This window comes from Chiloscyllium plagiosum, unplaced genomic scaffold (assembly GCF_037043375.1).
Source record: "Chiloscyllium plagiosum isolate Xiang-an unplaced genomic scaffold, Cpla_swu_hap1 HiC_scaffold_38, whole genome shotgun sequence".
In the NCBI taxonomy this organism is placed as follows: Eukaryota; Metazoa; Chordata; class Chondrichthyes; order Orectolobiformes; family Hemiscylliidae; genus Chiloscyllium; species Chiloscyllium plagiosum.
The window spans coordinates 22,307,376-22,322,375 of NW_028270176.1; the positions used below are offsets into that span (position 1 = coordinate 22,307,376).

Consider the following 15,000-nt stretch of genomic DNA (forward strand, 5'->3'; position numbering starts at 1 on the left):
TCCGTCACACACACCTCGATGCACACACGCTCACACACACGTTCTCACGCTCACACACAAACACACACAAAACACACAAAATTTCTCTCTCTCACACATACTCACGCATACACCCTCTCTCTCTCATGCACACGCACACACACACACACTTACTTATACTCTCAAACACACATACAAATTCTCTCTCTCTCACACACACACACTTAATCACTTACACACACACACTTACTCACTTACACACACTCACATATCCAGACACACTCTCTGTCACACACACACACACCCGCACAGAGACACATACTCTCACACACACCCACACACTGACATACCAATGCACACACAGACAGGCAGACCCACACACATACACAAATGCACATAGAGCCACTCTCAAATTCTGTACACCCCACAGACACTGACATAAGCCCACTCACACTGAAACACACACAGACACACACATACTCAGTCACTCGCCCTCTCACTTACCCCCTCACCTTTATTCACACTCTCTCTCACACACACTCTCACCCACTTGCACACATACACCATCTCAATCAATCTTTCATTCCAATCTCACACCAATGACTTCACCCATTTTTTATCGGCTCAAGGTTTGAATACAGAAGCGACAAGGAGACGGGAAATATTACTGATTTCCACTTCCCTTATCGCAACCTGTCATTTCAACAGCTAAACTGGAGTCATGCTAACACCCTCTCTTCACATTTCGGTTCGACAAAGTGAAGGAGTGAAAGGACATTATGGTGGTTAAATTAGATTCCCTACAGTGTGGAAACAGGCCACTTGGCCCAACCAGTCCACACTGACCTTCCAAAGAGTAACCCACCCGGACCCTTTTCCCTTTGACTAATGCACCTAATAATATGGACAATTTAGCATGGCCAATTCACCCTGACCTGTACACCTTTGGACAGTGGGAAGAAACCCACGCAGACACAGGGAGAATGTGCAAACTCCGCACAGACAGTCGTCCGAAGCTGGAATCGAACCCGGGGCCCTGGGAGGTAGCAGTGCTAATCACTGAGCCACCGTGCCACCCCTATTATATTGAGATTTGAACACCATGGGATTGCCTGCATGATAGGCTCTCTCTGTACACTGGACACTGTCCATCCTCTGGACAGTGTCTGTACACCGGACACTCTCTGTACCCTGGGCACTGTCTGTACACTAGACAGTGTCTGTACACTGGGCACTGTCTGTACACTGGACAGTGTCTGTACACCGGACACACTCTGTACACTGGACAGTGTCTGTACACCGGACACTCTCTATACACTGGGCACTGTCTGTACACTAGACAGTGTCTGTACACTGGGCACTGTCTGTACACTGGGCACTGTCTGTACACTGGGCACTCTCTGTACACCGGACACACTCTGTACACTGGACAGTGTCTGTACACCGGACACACTCTGTACACTGGACAGTGTCTGTACACCGGACACTCTCTGTGCACCGGACACTCTCTGTGCACCGGACACTCTCTGTGCACCGGACACTCTCTGTGCACCGGACACTCTCTGTGCACCGGACACTCTCTGTGCACCGGACACTCTCTGTGCACCGGACACTCTCTGTGCACCGGACACACTCTGTGCACCGGACACACTCTGTACACCGGACACACTCTGTACACCGGACACTCTCTGTGCACCGGACACTCTCTGTGCACCGGACACTCTCTGTGCACCGGACACTCTCTGTACACCGGACACACTCTGTACACCGGACACTCTCTGTACACCGGACACTCTCTGTACACCGGACACTCTCTGTACACCGGACACTCTCTGTACACCGGACACTCTCTGTACACCGGACACACTCTGTACACCGGACACTCTCTGTACACCGGACACTCTCTGTACACCGGACACTCTCTGTACACCGGACACACTCTGTACACCGGACACACTCTGTACACCGGACACACTCTGTACACCGGACACTCTCTGTGCACCGGACACTCTCTGTGCACCGGACACTCTCTGTGCACCGGACACTCTCTGTGCACCGGACACTCTCTGTACACCGGACACACTCTGTACACCGGACACTCTCTGTACACCGGACACACTCTGTACACTGGACACTCTCTGTGCACCGGACACTCTCTGTGCACCGGACACTCTCTGTACACCGGACACACTCTGTACACCGGACACTCTCTGTGCACCGGACACTCTCTGTGCACCGGACACTCTCTGTGCACCGGACACTCTCTGTACACCGGACAGTGTCTGTACACCGGACACACTCTGTACACCGGACACTCTCTGTACACCGGACACACTCTGTACACTGGACACTCTCTGTACACCGGACACTCTCTGTGCACCGGACACTCTCTGTGCACCGGACACACTCTGTACACCGGACACACTCTGTACACCGGACACACTCTGTACACCGGACACTCTCTGTACACCGGACACACTCTGTACACCAGACACACTCTGTACACCGGACAGTGTCTGTACACCGGACAGTGTCTGTGCACCGGACACTCTCTGTACACCGGACACACTCTGTACACCGGACAGTGTCTGTACACCGGACACTCTCTGTACACCGGACACACTCTGTACACCGGACACACTCTGTACACCGGACACACTCTGTACACCGGACACACTCTGTACACCGGACACACTCTGTACACCGGACACACTCTGTACACCGGACAGTGTCTGTACACCGGACAGTGTCTGTGCACCGGACAGTGTCTGTACACTGGGCACTGTCTGTACACCGGACAGTGTCTGTGCACCGGACACTCTCTGTACACCGGACACTCTCTGTACACCGGACACTCTCTGTACACCGGACACACTCTGTACACCGGACACACTCTGTACACCGGACACTCTCTGTACACCGGACAGTGTCTGTACACCGGACAGTGTCTGTGCACCGGACACTCTCTGTACACCGGACACACTCTGTACACCGGACAGTGTCTGTACACCGGACACTCTCTGTACACCGGACACACTCTGTACACCGGACACTCTCTGTACACCGGACACACTCTGTACACCGGACAGTGTCTGTACGCCGGACACTCTCTGTACACCGGACACACTCTGTACACCGGACACTCTCTGTACACCGGACACTCTCTGTACACCGGACACTCTCTGTACACCGGACACACTCTGTACACCGGACACTCTCTGTACACCGGACACTCTCTGTACACCGGGCACACTCTGTACACTGGACACACTCTGTACACTGGACACACTCTGTACACCGGACACTCTCTGTACACCGGACACTCTCTGTACACCGGACACACGCTGTACACCGGACACACGCTGTACACCGGACACACGCTGTACACCGGACACACGCTGTACACCGGACACTGTCTGTGCACCGGACACTGTCTGTGCACCGGACACTGTCTGTGCACCGGACACTCTCTGTACACCGGGCACTGTCTGTACACCGGGCACTGTCTGTACACCGGGCACTCTCCGTACACCGGACACTCTCCGTACACCGGACACTCTCTGTACTCCGGACACTCTCTGTACACCGGACACTCTCTGTACACCGGACACTCTCTGTACACCGGACACACTCTGTACACCGGACACTCTCTGTACACCGGACAGTGTCTGTACACCGGACACTCTCTGTACACCGGACACACTCTGTACACCGGACACACTCTGTACACCGGACACACTCTGTACACCGGACACACTCTGTACACCGGACAGTGTCTGTACACCGGACACTCTCTGTACACCGGACACACTCTGTACACCGGACACTCTCTGTACACCGGACACTCTCTGTACACCGGACAGTGTCTGTACACCGGACAGTGTCTGTACACCGGACAGTGTCTGTGCACCGGGCACTGTCTGTACACTGGGCACTGTCTGTACACCGGACAGTGTCTGTACACCGGGCACACTCTGTACACTGGACACACTCTGTACACTGGACACACTCTGTACACCGGACACTCTCTGTACACCGGACACTCTCTGTACACCGGACACACGCTGTACACCGGACACACGCTGTACAGCGGGCACTGTCTGTGCACCGGACACTGTCTGTGCACCGGACACTCTCTGTACACCGGGCACTGTCTGTACACCGGGCACTGTCTGTACACCGGGCACTCTCTGTACACCGGGCACTGTCTGTACACCGGGCACTGTCTGTACACCGGACACTCTCTGTGCACCGGACACACTCTGTACACCGGACACTCTCTGTGCACCGGACACACTCTGTACACCGGACACTCTCCGTACACCGGACACACTCTGTACTCCGGACACTCTCTGTACACCGGACACACTCTGTACACCGGACACTCTCCGTACACCGGACACTCTCTGTACACCGGACACTCTCTGTACTCCGGACACTCTCTGTACTCCGGACACTCTCTGTACACCGGACACTCTCTGTACTCCGGACACTCTCTGTACACCGGACACTCTCTGTACACCGGACACTCTCTGTACACCGGACACTCTCTGTACTCCGGACACTCTCTGTACACCGGACACTCTCTGTACACCGGACACTCTCTGTACACCGGACACTCTCTGTGCACCGGACACTCTCTGTACTCCGGACACTCTCTGTACACCGGACACTCTCTGTACACCGGACACTCTCTGTACACCGGACACTCTCTGTGCACCGGACACTCTCTGTACACCGGACACTCTCTGTACTCCGGACACTCTCTGTACACCGGACACTCTCTGTACTCCGGACACTCTCTGTACACCGGACACTCTCTGTACTCCGGACACTCTCTGTACACCGGACACTCTCTGTACTCCGGACACTCTCTGTACACCGGACACTCTCTGTACTCCGGACACTCTCTGTACACCGGACACTCTCTGTACTCCGGACACTCTCTGTACACCGGACACTCTCTGTACTCCGGACACTCTCTGTACACCGGACACTCTCTGTACTCCGGACACTGTCTGTACACCGGACACTCTCTGTACACCGGACACTCTCTGTACACCGGACACTCTCTGTACTCCGGACACTCTCTGTACACCGGACACTCTCTGTACTCCGGACACTCTCTGTACACCGGACACTCTCTGTACTCCGGACACTGTCTGTACACCGGACACTCTCTGTACACCGGACACTCTCTGTACTCCGGACACTCTCTGTACACCGGACACTCTCTGTACACCGGACACTCTCTGTACTCCGGACACTCTCTGTACACCGGACACTCTCTGTACTCCGGACACTCTCTGTACACCGGACACTCTCTGTACACCGGACACACGCTGTACACCGGGCACTGTCTGTACACCGGGCACTGTCTGTACACCGGGCACTCTCCGTACACCGGACACTCTCCGTACACCGGACACTCTCCGTACACCGGACACTCTCTGTACTCCGGACACTCTCTGTACACCGGACACTCTCTGTACACCGGACACACTCTGTACACCGGACACTCTCTGTACACCGGACACTCTCTGTACACCGGACACTCTCTGTACACCGGACAGTGTCTGTACACCGGGCACTCTCCGTACACCGGACACTCTCTGTACACCGGGCACTCTCCGTACACCGGACACACTCTGTACACCGGACACTCTCTGTACACCGGACACACTCTGTACACCGGACACACTCTGTACTCCGGACACACTCTGTACTCCGGACACACTCTGTACACCGGACACACTCTGTACACCGGACACACTCTGTACACCGGACACACTCTGTACACCGGACACTCTCTGTACACCGGACACTCTCTGTACTCCGGACACACTCTGTACACCGGACACACTCTGTACACCGGACACACTCTGTACACCGGACACTCTCTGTACTCCGGACACTCTCTGTACTCGGACACTCTCTGTACACCGGACACTCTCTGTACACCGGACAGTATCTGTACACCAGACACTCTCTGTACACCGGATAGTGTCTGTACACCGGACAGTGTCTGTACACAGTGCAAACAAACATCTTGTTACTCAGTCTGCCATCCCTTTCATTCATCTCTCCATTTCTCTCTCCATCTCTCAATTTATCTGTCTCTCTACATCTGTGCCCCTCTCTCACCTTTGTTACCCTCCCCACTCTCTCTCTGAGAGTTTCCACTGTTGGAATATTGTGTGTAATTCTGGTGTCCTTCCTATCAGAAAGATGTTGTGAAACTTGAAAGGGTTCAGAAAAGATTTACAAGGATGTTGCCAGGGTTGGAGGGTTTGAGCTACTGGGAGGGGCTGAACAGGCTGGGGCTGTTTTCCCTGGAGCATCGGTGGCTGAGGGGTGACCTTATAGAGGTTTATAAAATCATGAGGGGCATGGATAGGATAAATAGACAAGGTCTTTTCCCTGGGGTGGGGGAGTCCAGAACTAGAGGGGCATAGGTTTAGGGTGAGAGGGAAAAGATATAAAAGGGACCTGAGGGGCAACTTTTTCACCCAGAGGGTGGTACGTGTATGGAATGAGCTGCCAGAGGATGTGGTGGAGGCTGGTACAATTGCAACATTTAAGAGGCATCTGGATGGGTATATGAATAGGAAGGGTTTGGAGGGACATGGGCCGGGTGCTGGCAGGTGGGACTAGATTGGGTTGGGATATCTGGGTCAGCATGGACGGGTTGGACCGAAGGGTCTGTTTCCGTGCTGTACATCTCTATGACTCTAACCCACAGCACATGGGTTCAATGACCCCCCACATTCTGAAGGGGGGGCAACTAGGGATGGGGAAATGAATACTGGGCCCAGGCAGTGACACCCACACCCCATGAGTGTATAATGAAACACATATGGGGTTTCACACGCTTCTCCCACTTTCTCTGTGAGGAATTATTGAACAGCAACCATCCTGGCAGCATTCTTCCAGTGTTTGGGGGCCACGGTGACTCAGTGATTAGCACTGCTGCCTCACGGCTCCAGGGACCTGGGTTCGATCCCACCCTCGGGTGACTGTCTGTGTGGAGTTTGCACGTTCTCCCCGTGTCTGCGTGGATTTCCTCCGGGTGCTCCGGTTTCCTACCACAGTCCAAAAATGTGCAGGTCAGGGTGGATTGGCCTTGGGATAGTGTCCCATAGTGCCCAGGGATGTGCAGGTTAGGGTGGATTGGCCATGGGAAATTGTCCCATAGTGCCCAGGGATGTGCAGGTTAGGGTGGATTGGCCATGGGAAATTGTCCCATAGTGCCCAGGGATGTGCAGGTTAGGGTGGATTGGCCATGGGAAATTGTCCCATAGTGCCCAGGGATGTGTAGGTTAGGGTGGATTGGCCATGGGAAATTGTCCCATAGTGCCCAGGGATGTGCAGGTTAGGGTGGATTGGCCATGGGAAATTGTCCCATAGTGCCCAGGGATGTGCAGGTTAGGGTGGATTGGCCATGGGATAGTGTCCCATAGTGTCCAGGGATGTGCAGGTTAGGATGCCTCAGTCAGGGGTTAATGTAGAGTAAGGGGTCTGGGCAGGTTACTGTTCAGGGGGTTCGGTAGGACTTGTTGGGCCGAAGGGCCTGTTTACACACTCTTTCGAAGTAGGCCTCAAATCCAGCACAGGGCCTAGGCGCCAGGCTGTCATTTGGAGAGTGTTGTGTGGGCGATCGGCCCCTCCAACCGCCCCTCCCTGGCCCACCCGTCAAGAGAGAGAGCAGCCAAGACGTGCCACCACCCCCCCCCCTTACCCCTGAAACCCCAAGAGAGAAGGAGGGAGGCCCTGACTCACGTGTCACCGTCTTCATCCTGCCTGGTTGCCATGGCGATGTCGGAGGCCAGCAGCTCCTCCTGCGAGCGGGCGAGGTGGCAGGGCCCAGGCCGGAATTCCCGGGGGACGCCTCCGAGGGTCACGGGGTGTGTCGGCACGGGGCACACTGGGAACGCTGAGTGCGGCAGGCAGGGCTGGCTCACGCCTGGAGTGGGGTTGGGTGGGAGAAAAGCAGAAGGTCAGCAACCCGAGGGAGGACCTCCTCCCCCCATCCCGAGGTGAGGCGGTGGGGTGGAGATGTCAAACCCAAACCCTCACCCGCTCACTTGCCCCCCACCCCATGAGGGATGACGAAGGGGAGCTGGCGACAGTGTTTTGTCAGTCCTGAGGTGCTACAGGAATGCAAACCTCTCCCTTACATCTCCTGGCTTGATATTGAAACCCCAATACCCGACAGTGTAGAGGTTGCTTTACTCTGTATCTCACCCCCTGTCCTGGGATGGTGGGAACAGTGTAGAGGGAGCTTTACTCTGTATCTAACCCCGTGCTGTCCCTGTCCCTGGGAGTGTTTGATGGAGGGGACAGTGTAGAGAGAGCTTTACTCTGTATCTAACCCCGTGCTGCCCCTGTCCCTGGGAGTGTTTGATGGAGGGGACAGTGTAGAGAGAGCTTTACTCTGTATCTAACCCCGTGCTGCCCCTGTCCCTGGGAGTGTGTGATGGGGGCACAGTGTAGAGAGAGCTTTACTCTGTATCTAACCCCGTGCTGTCCCTGTCCTGGGAGTGTTTGATGGGGGGACAGTGTAGAGGGAGCTTTACACTGTATCTATCCCCGTGCTGTCCCTGTCCCTGGGAGTGTTTGATGGGGGACAGTGTAGAGAGAGCTTTACTCTGTATCTAACCCCGTGCTGTCCCTGTCCCTGGGAGTGTTTGATGGGGGGACAGTGTAGAGAGAGCTTTACTCTGTATCTAATCCAGTGCTGTCCCTGCCCTGGGAGTGTTTGATGGGGGACAGTGTAGAGGGAGCTTTACTCTGTATCTATCCCCGTGCTGTTCCTGTCCCTGGGAGTGTTTGATGGGGGGACAGTGTAGAGGGAGCTTTACTCTGTATCTAACCCCGTGCTGTCCCTGTCCCTGGGAGTGTTTGATGGGGGACAGTGTAGATGGAGCTTTACTCTGTATCTAACCCCGTGCTGTCCCTGTCCCTGGGAGTGTTTGATGGGGGGACAGTGTAGAGGGAGCTTTACTCTGTATCTAACCCCGTGCTGTCCCTGTCCCTGGGAGTGTTTGATGGGGGGACAGTGTAGAGTGAGTTTTACTCTGTATCTATTCCCGTGCTGTCCCTGTCCTGAGAGTGTTTGATGGGGGGGCAGTGTAGAGGGAGCTGTACTCTGTATCTATCCCCGTGCTGTCCTGTACTGGGAGTGTTTGATGGGGTTTTAGTTTCGATGATGAATAAACTACCTCAGTCTGTAAACAGTGACAAATCTCTTAAACCTCAAACAACGTCAGTCAGTGCTCCGAAGAAATCTATCTCAACCCAGTCTCTCACAAGATAAAACTAACAGGCACTGCCTCAAAATCGCATTGGTTTCATACAGCATTACAATACAGCATTACAATACAGCATTACAACACAGCATTACAACACAGCATTACAACACAGCATTACAATACAGCATTACAATACAGCATTGCAACACAGCATTACAATACAGCATTACAATACAGCATTACAATACAGCATTACAATACAGCATTACAATACAGCATTACAATACTGGAAGGAGTCTGCGTGAGATCCAGTGAAGTCTAGACAGGTTAATGGAGAATTTATGGAAAGGGCAGGAGCAGTCCTGAATGCCAAATGGTGGAATTTGGGGTGGGGTGGGGTGGGGTGGGGATTGAATGCTGTGATAAAGGTTTTGCACACCTGAGTGTGACTTCAATGGGTGTTGATTTGACCAGCCAGCAGAAAGGCTGGGATTGCCACACACAGCCTCTGCCGTGCAACATGGACATCATCGACCAAAGCGGTCATTAGTGAGACCGCCCCCCTCGGACTGCTGTCCGTACGGTTTGCTGGGGGGGGGGGTGTCCCCGTATCTGAGGGAGGGAGGGATGTTCTGACGAGGGGAGGGCGTCGAAGTGTTTCCCCAGACTGAATACCCGGGACTGGCGGACGACGCGAAATCAGATCGGTTACGGAATACATCCACCGGAGCTCAGGAGAATGAGGGGGGAGTGGGCACCTCATACAAAATTCCACCAGAGACAATACCAGTGGGAAGCTCCCAATGACCGGAGGTGGGGGGGGGGGGGAAGGAGGGGGAGTCTAGGGCTGGTGGGGGGCCCGAGGTCTAATGGTTGCTGAGATGAGGTGGGATGATCTCGCCCAGAGAGAGGGGGAGCCCTGAAAAATTGGATGTCTTCCAGAAGGCGTGCAGAGACAGTTCCGGGGAATCGAAGGAGGGTTGTTTGGTGGGGGCGGGGGAAAGGGGATGGGGGAACTGAGTTGGAGGGTCAGCCATGATCCAATTGATCCGGTGGGGTGGGATTGATGGGAAGAATGATCTTTTCTGGCCCTAGTTTCACTGTTTCAATATTTGGGCATAACTTTACTGCATCCACAATGTCCCTGAGGGAGGGAATTCCAGGATTCTGACCCAGGAAGGGACGGCCAATATATTTCCAAGTCGGGATGGGGAGGGGATCGGAGGAGAACTTGCGGCGGGGGGTGGGGGGGTGTTCCCATGTACCTGCTGCCCCTTGTCCTTCGAGATGGAAGTGGCCATGGGTTTGGAAGGTGCTGCCTGAGGGTCTTTGGTGAGTTTCTGCAGCACATCTTGTAGCTGGTACACACTGCTGTTACTGAGGGTCGGTGGGGGAGGGAGGGGATGGTACACACTGCTGTTACTGAGGGTCGGTGGGAGGGGGGGGGGATGGTACACACTGCTGTTACTGAGCGTCGGTGGGGGGGGGGAGGGGATGGTACACACTGCTGTTACTGAGGGTCGGTGGGGGTAGGGGGGGGATGGTACACACTGCTGTTACTGAGCGTCGGTGGGGGGGGGGGGAGGGGATGGTACACACTGCTGTTACTGAGGGTCGGTGGGGGTGAGGGAGGGGATGGTACACACTGCTGTTACTGAGGGTCGGTGGGGGGGGAGGGAGGGGACGGTACACACTGCTGTTACTGAGGGTCGGTGGGGGAGGGAGGGGATGGTACACACTGCTGTTACTGAGGGTAGGTGGGGGGGGGGATGGTACACACTGCTGTTACTGAGGGTCGGTGGGGGGGGGGGGATGGTACACACTGCTGTTACTGAGCGTCGGTGGGGTGGGGGAGGGGATGGTACACACTGCTGTTACTGAGCGTCGGTGGGGGGGGGGAGGGGATGGTACACACTGCTGTTACTGAGCGTCGGTGGGGGGGGGAGGGGATGGTACACACTGCTGTTACTGAGCGTCGGTGGGGGGAAGGGAGGGGATGGTACACACTGCTGTTATTGAGGGTTGGTGGGGGGGGGGAGGGTGGGGATGGTACACACTGCTGTTACTGAGCGTCGGTGGGGGGGAGGGAGGGGATGGTACACACTGATGTTACTGAGTGTCGGTGGGGGGGAGGGAGGGGATGTTTGTGGGTGTGGGGCTAATCCAGCCGGGGCTGCTTTGCCCCTGGATGGTGTCGAGCTTCTTGAGGTTTTGAGGGATTTGAGGGGCTGGCGAGAGCCAAACAGTGGATGAGCAAAGGGGGTGTCGAACCAATGAAAAGGGAGGGTTCGGCTTGAGAGGAGAGATATGGGGAGACAAGTCAAAATCGACAATGCGTGGCAATCCGAAATACCTGGGGTGGGTGGGAAATTGGGTTTGGGGACAGCGCTGTTTGGAGAGTGCGCTGGACTGATCTCAAATGAGAAGCGAGATGCACAATGTGACTGAAATCTCATCTGTTGATAAGAATTTCCTGGAGTATTGCATTCAGTCAGCCGTGACTGAGTTCCCAATTATCAGCATCAGTTTGTTGAAGGCACCAAGGGAAGATGTGTTTAACTTCGATTTGCATATGTCACCACAGCCTCAGAACGGTGCCTGTCAAATTTGAGTGTTTACCTACAAACGATCAGGCAGTTTCTCAGAAGTGATGACCAAGTGTGGTAAAGGGGAGCGGGGGGGGAGAGAGAGAGAGAGAGAGAGCAAGGAGTTAAACTGCAACTCTCCCCAGCCACCTGCCAGCGATCTCCCCCGGTGTCTCTATCTAACCCCGTGCTATCCCTGTCACTGGGATGGGAGGGCAGTGTAGAGGGAGCTTTACTCTGTATCTAACCACATGCCGTCTTGGTCCTGGGATGGGGGGACAGTGTAGAGGGAGCTTTACACTGTATCTGACCCTGTGCTGTCCCTGTCCTTGGGAGTGTTTGATGGGGGGACAGGGTAGAGAGAGCTTTACTCTGTATCTAACCCCGTGCTATCCCTGTCCCTGGGAGTGTTTGATGGGGACATTGTAGAGGGAGCTTTACTCTGTATCTAACCCCGTGCTGTCCCTGTCCCTGGGAGTGTTTGATGGGGACAGTGTAGAGGGAGCTTTACTTTGTATCTAACCCCGTGCTGTCCTTGTTCCTGGGAGTGTTTGATGGGGGGACAGTGTAGAGGAAGCTGTACTCTGTATCTAACCCCGTGTTGTCCCTGTCCCTGGGAGTGTTTGATGGGGGACAGTATAGAGGGAGCTTTACTCTGTATCTAACCTCGTGCTGTCCTTGTCCCTGGGAGTGTTTGATGGGGGAACAGTGTAGAGGGAGCTTTACTCTGTATCTAACCTCGTGCTGTCCTTGTCCCTGGGAGTGTTTGGTGGGGGGGGACAGTGTAGAGGGAGCTTTACTCTGTATCTAACCCTGTGCTGTCCTTGTCCCTGGGAGTGTTTGGTGGGGGGGGGGGTGTGGAGGGGAACAGTGGAGAGAGATTATGCACTGTTTGTCACCCTATCTTGTTGAACGCTGACTACCCCAGTTGATGTGAGAACAGATATGTGCAGTAAACTAACTCAGCAAACGCAAGGGGAATTTGGAAAGCGTAGAGATGTTGACAGTGCTGGGCCTGCACTGTCTGGTAGTGCATTGTCGAACAGTAACAAGGGGTCTCAGATTTTGGGGAACTCAGCCGCAGTACACTGGAAAACCCCCACTGAGATTTCACGTGTCTGTCTGTGTAGAAACTGCAATTAGCAGAAACGTGACTCGTACAGCATCACCCATCACTCTCCCAGCTACGAGGGTAACGCACCCGGCTCAGGGACTACACTGCCAGCCGCACTAGAACAGACACACACAAAGCTCTGCCACTTTTCAGACACGGGCATTCACCCTTCCCACTCCCCCAGCTCCGAGGCAGACATTTCTGAGGGCACGGCCAACACACGAAACACTGGCTGATGGAGCAGGCACTGTCGGAGGGTCAGTGCTGAGGGAGTGGGCACTGTCAGAGGGTCAGTGCTGAGGGAGTGGGCACTGTCAGAGGGTCAGTGCTGAGGGAGTGCCGCACTGTCGGAGAGTCAGTGCTGAGGGAGTGCCGCACTGTCGGAGGGTCAGTGCTGAGGGAGTGCCGCACTGTCGGAGGGTCAGTGCTGAGGGAGTGGGCACTTTCGGAGGGTCAGTGCTGAGGGAGTGCCGCACTGTCGGAGGGTCAGTGCTGAGGGAGTGCCGCACTGTCGGAGGGTCAGTGCTGAGGGAGTGGGCACTGTCAGAGGGTCAGTGCTGAGGGAGTGGGCACTGTCAGAGGGTCAGTGCTGAGGGAGTGCCGCACTGTCGGAGGGTCAGTGCTGAGGGAGTGCCGCACTGTCGGAGGGTCAGTGCTGAGGGAGTGCCGCACTGTCGGAGGGTCAGTGCTGAGGGAGTGCCGCACTGTCAGAAGGTCAGTGCTGAGGGAGTGCCGCACTGTCGGAAGGTCAGTGCTGAGGGAGTGCCGCACTGTCGGAAGGTCAGTGCTGAGGGAGTGCCGCACTGTCGGAGGGTCACTGCTGAGGGAGTGGGCACTGTCAGAGGGTCAGTGCTGAGGGAGTGCCGCACTGTCGGAGGGTCAGTGCTGAGGGAGTGCCGCACTGTCGGGGGTGGGGGGATAAGTGCTGAAGGAGCGGGTACTATCAGAGGGTGAGTGCTGAGGGAGTGCCGTACTGTCGGAGGGTCAGTGCTGAGGGAGTGCCGCACTGTCGGAGGGTCAGTGCTGAGGGAGTGGGCACTGTTGGAGGGTCAGTGCTGAGGGAGTGCCGCACTGTCGGAGGGTCAGTGCTGAGGGAGTGCCGCACTGTCGGAGGGTCAGTGCTGAGGGAGTGGGCACTGTCAGAGGGTCAGTGCTGAGGGAGTGGGCACTGTCAGAGGGGGAGTGCTGAGGGAGTGCCGCACTGTCGGAGGGTCAGTGCTGAGGGAGTGCCGCACTGTCAGAAGATCAGTGCTGAGGGAGTGCCACACTGTCGGAGGGTCACTGCTGAGGGAGTGGGCACTGTCAGAGGGTCAGTGCTGAGGGAGTGCCGCACTGTCGGAGGGTCAGTTCTGAGGGAGTGCCGCACTGTCGGGGGTGGGGGATAAGTGCTGAAGGAGCGGGTACTATCAGAGGGTGAGTGCTGAGGGAGTGCCGTACTGTCGGAGGGTCAGTGCTGAGGGAGTGCCACACTGTCGGAGGGTCAGTGCTGACGGAGTGCCGCACTGTCAGGGCGTCAGTGCTGAGGGATCGCCGCACTGTCGGAGGGTCAGTGCTGAGGGAGTGGGCACTGTTGGAGGGTCAGTGCTGAGGGAGTCTGCACTGTCGGAGGGTCAGTGCTGACGGAGTGCCGCACTGTCAGGGCGTCAGTGCTGAGGGATCGCCGCACTGTCGGAGGGTCAGTGCTGAGGGAGTGGGCACTGTCGGAGGGTCAGTGCTGAGGGAGTGCTGCACTGTCGGAGGGTCAGTGCTGAGGGATCGCCGCACTGTCGGAGGGTCAGTGCTGAGGGAGTGGGCACTGTCGGAGGGTCAGTGCTGAGGGAGTGGGCACTGTTGGAGGGTCAGTGCTGAAGGAGCGCCGCACTGTCAGAGGGTCAGTGCTGAGGGAGTGCTGCACTGTCGGAGGGTCAGTGCTGAGGGAGTGCTGCACTGTCAGAGGGTCGGTGCTGAGGGAGTGCCGCACTGTCAGAAGATCAGTGCTGAGGGAGTGCCACACTGTCGGAGGGTCACTGCTGAGGGAGTGGGCACTGTCAGAGGGTCAGTGCTGAGGGAGTGCCGCACTGTCGGAGGGTCA

The 15,000-nt window shown here is 55.8% G+C and overlaps 1 protein-coding gene across 1 annotated transcript in view; it reads right to left on the minus strand.

Moving 5' to 3' along the window:
* bcl3 (BCL3 transcription coactivator) overlaps positions 1-15,000 on the minus strand; it is a 75,784-nt gene that overhangs the window by 52,735 nt on the left and 8,049 nt on the right. The window contains exon 2 of the mRNA XM_087981025.1: positions 7,759-7,942. Within this exon, the coding sequence (XP_087837151.1) occupies positions 7,759-7,942 (184 nt within the window). The remainder of the gene's footprint in view (positions 1-7,758; positions 7,943-15,000) is intronic.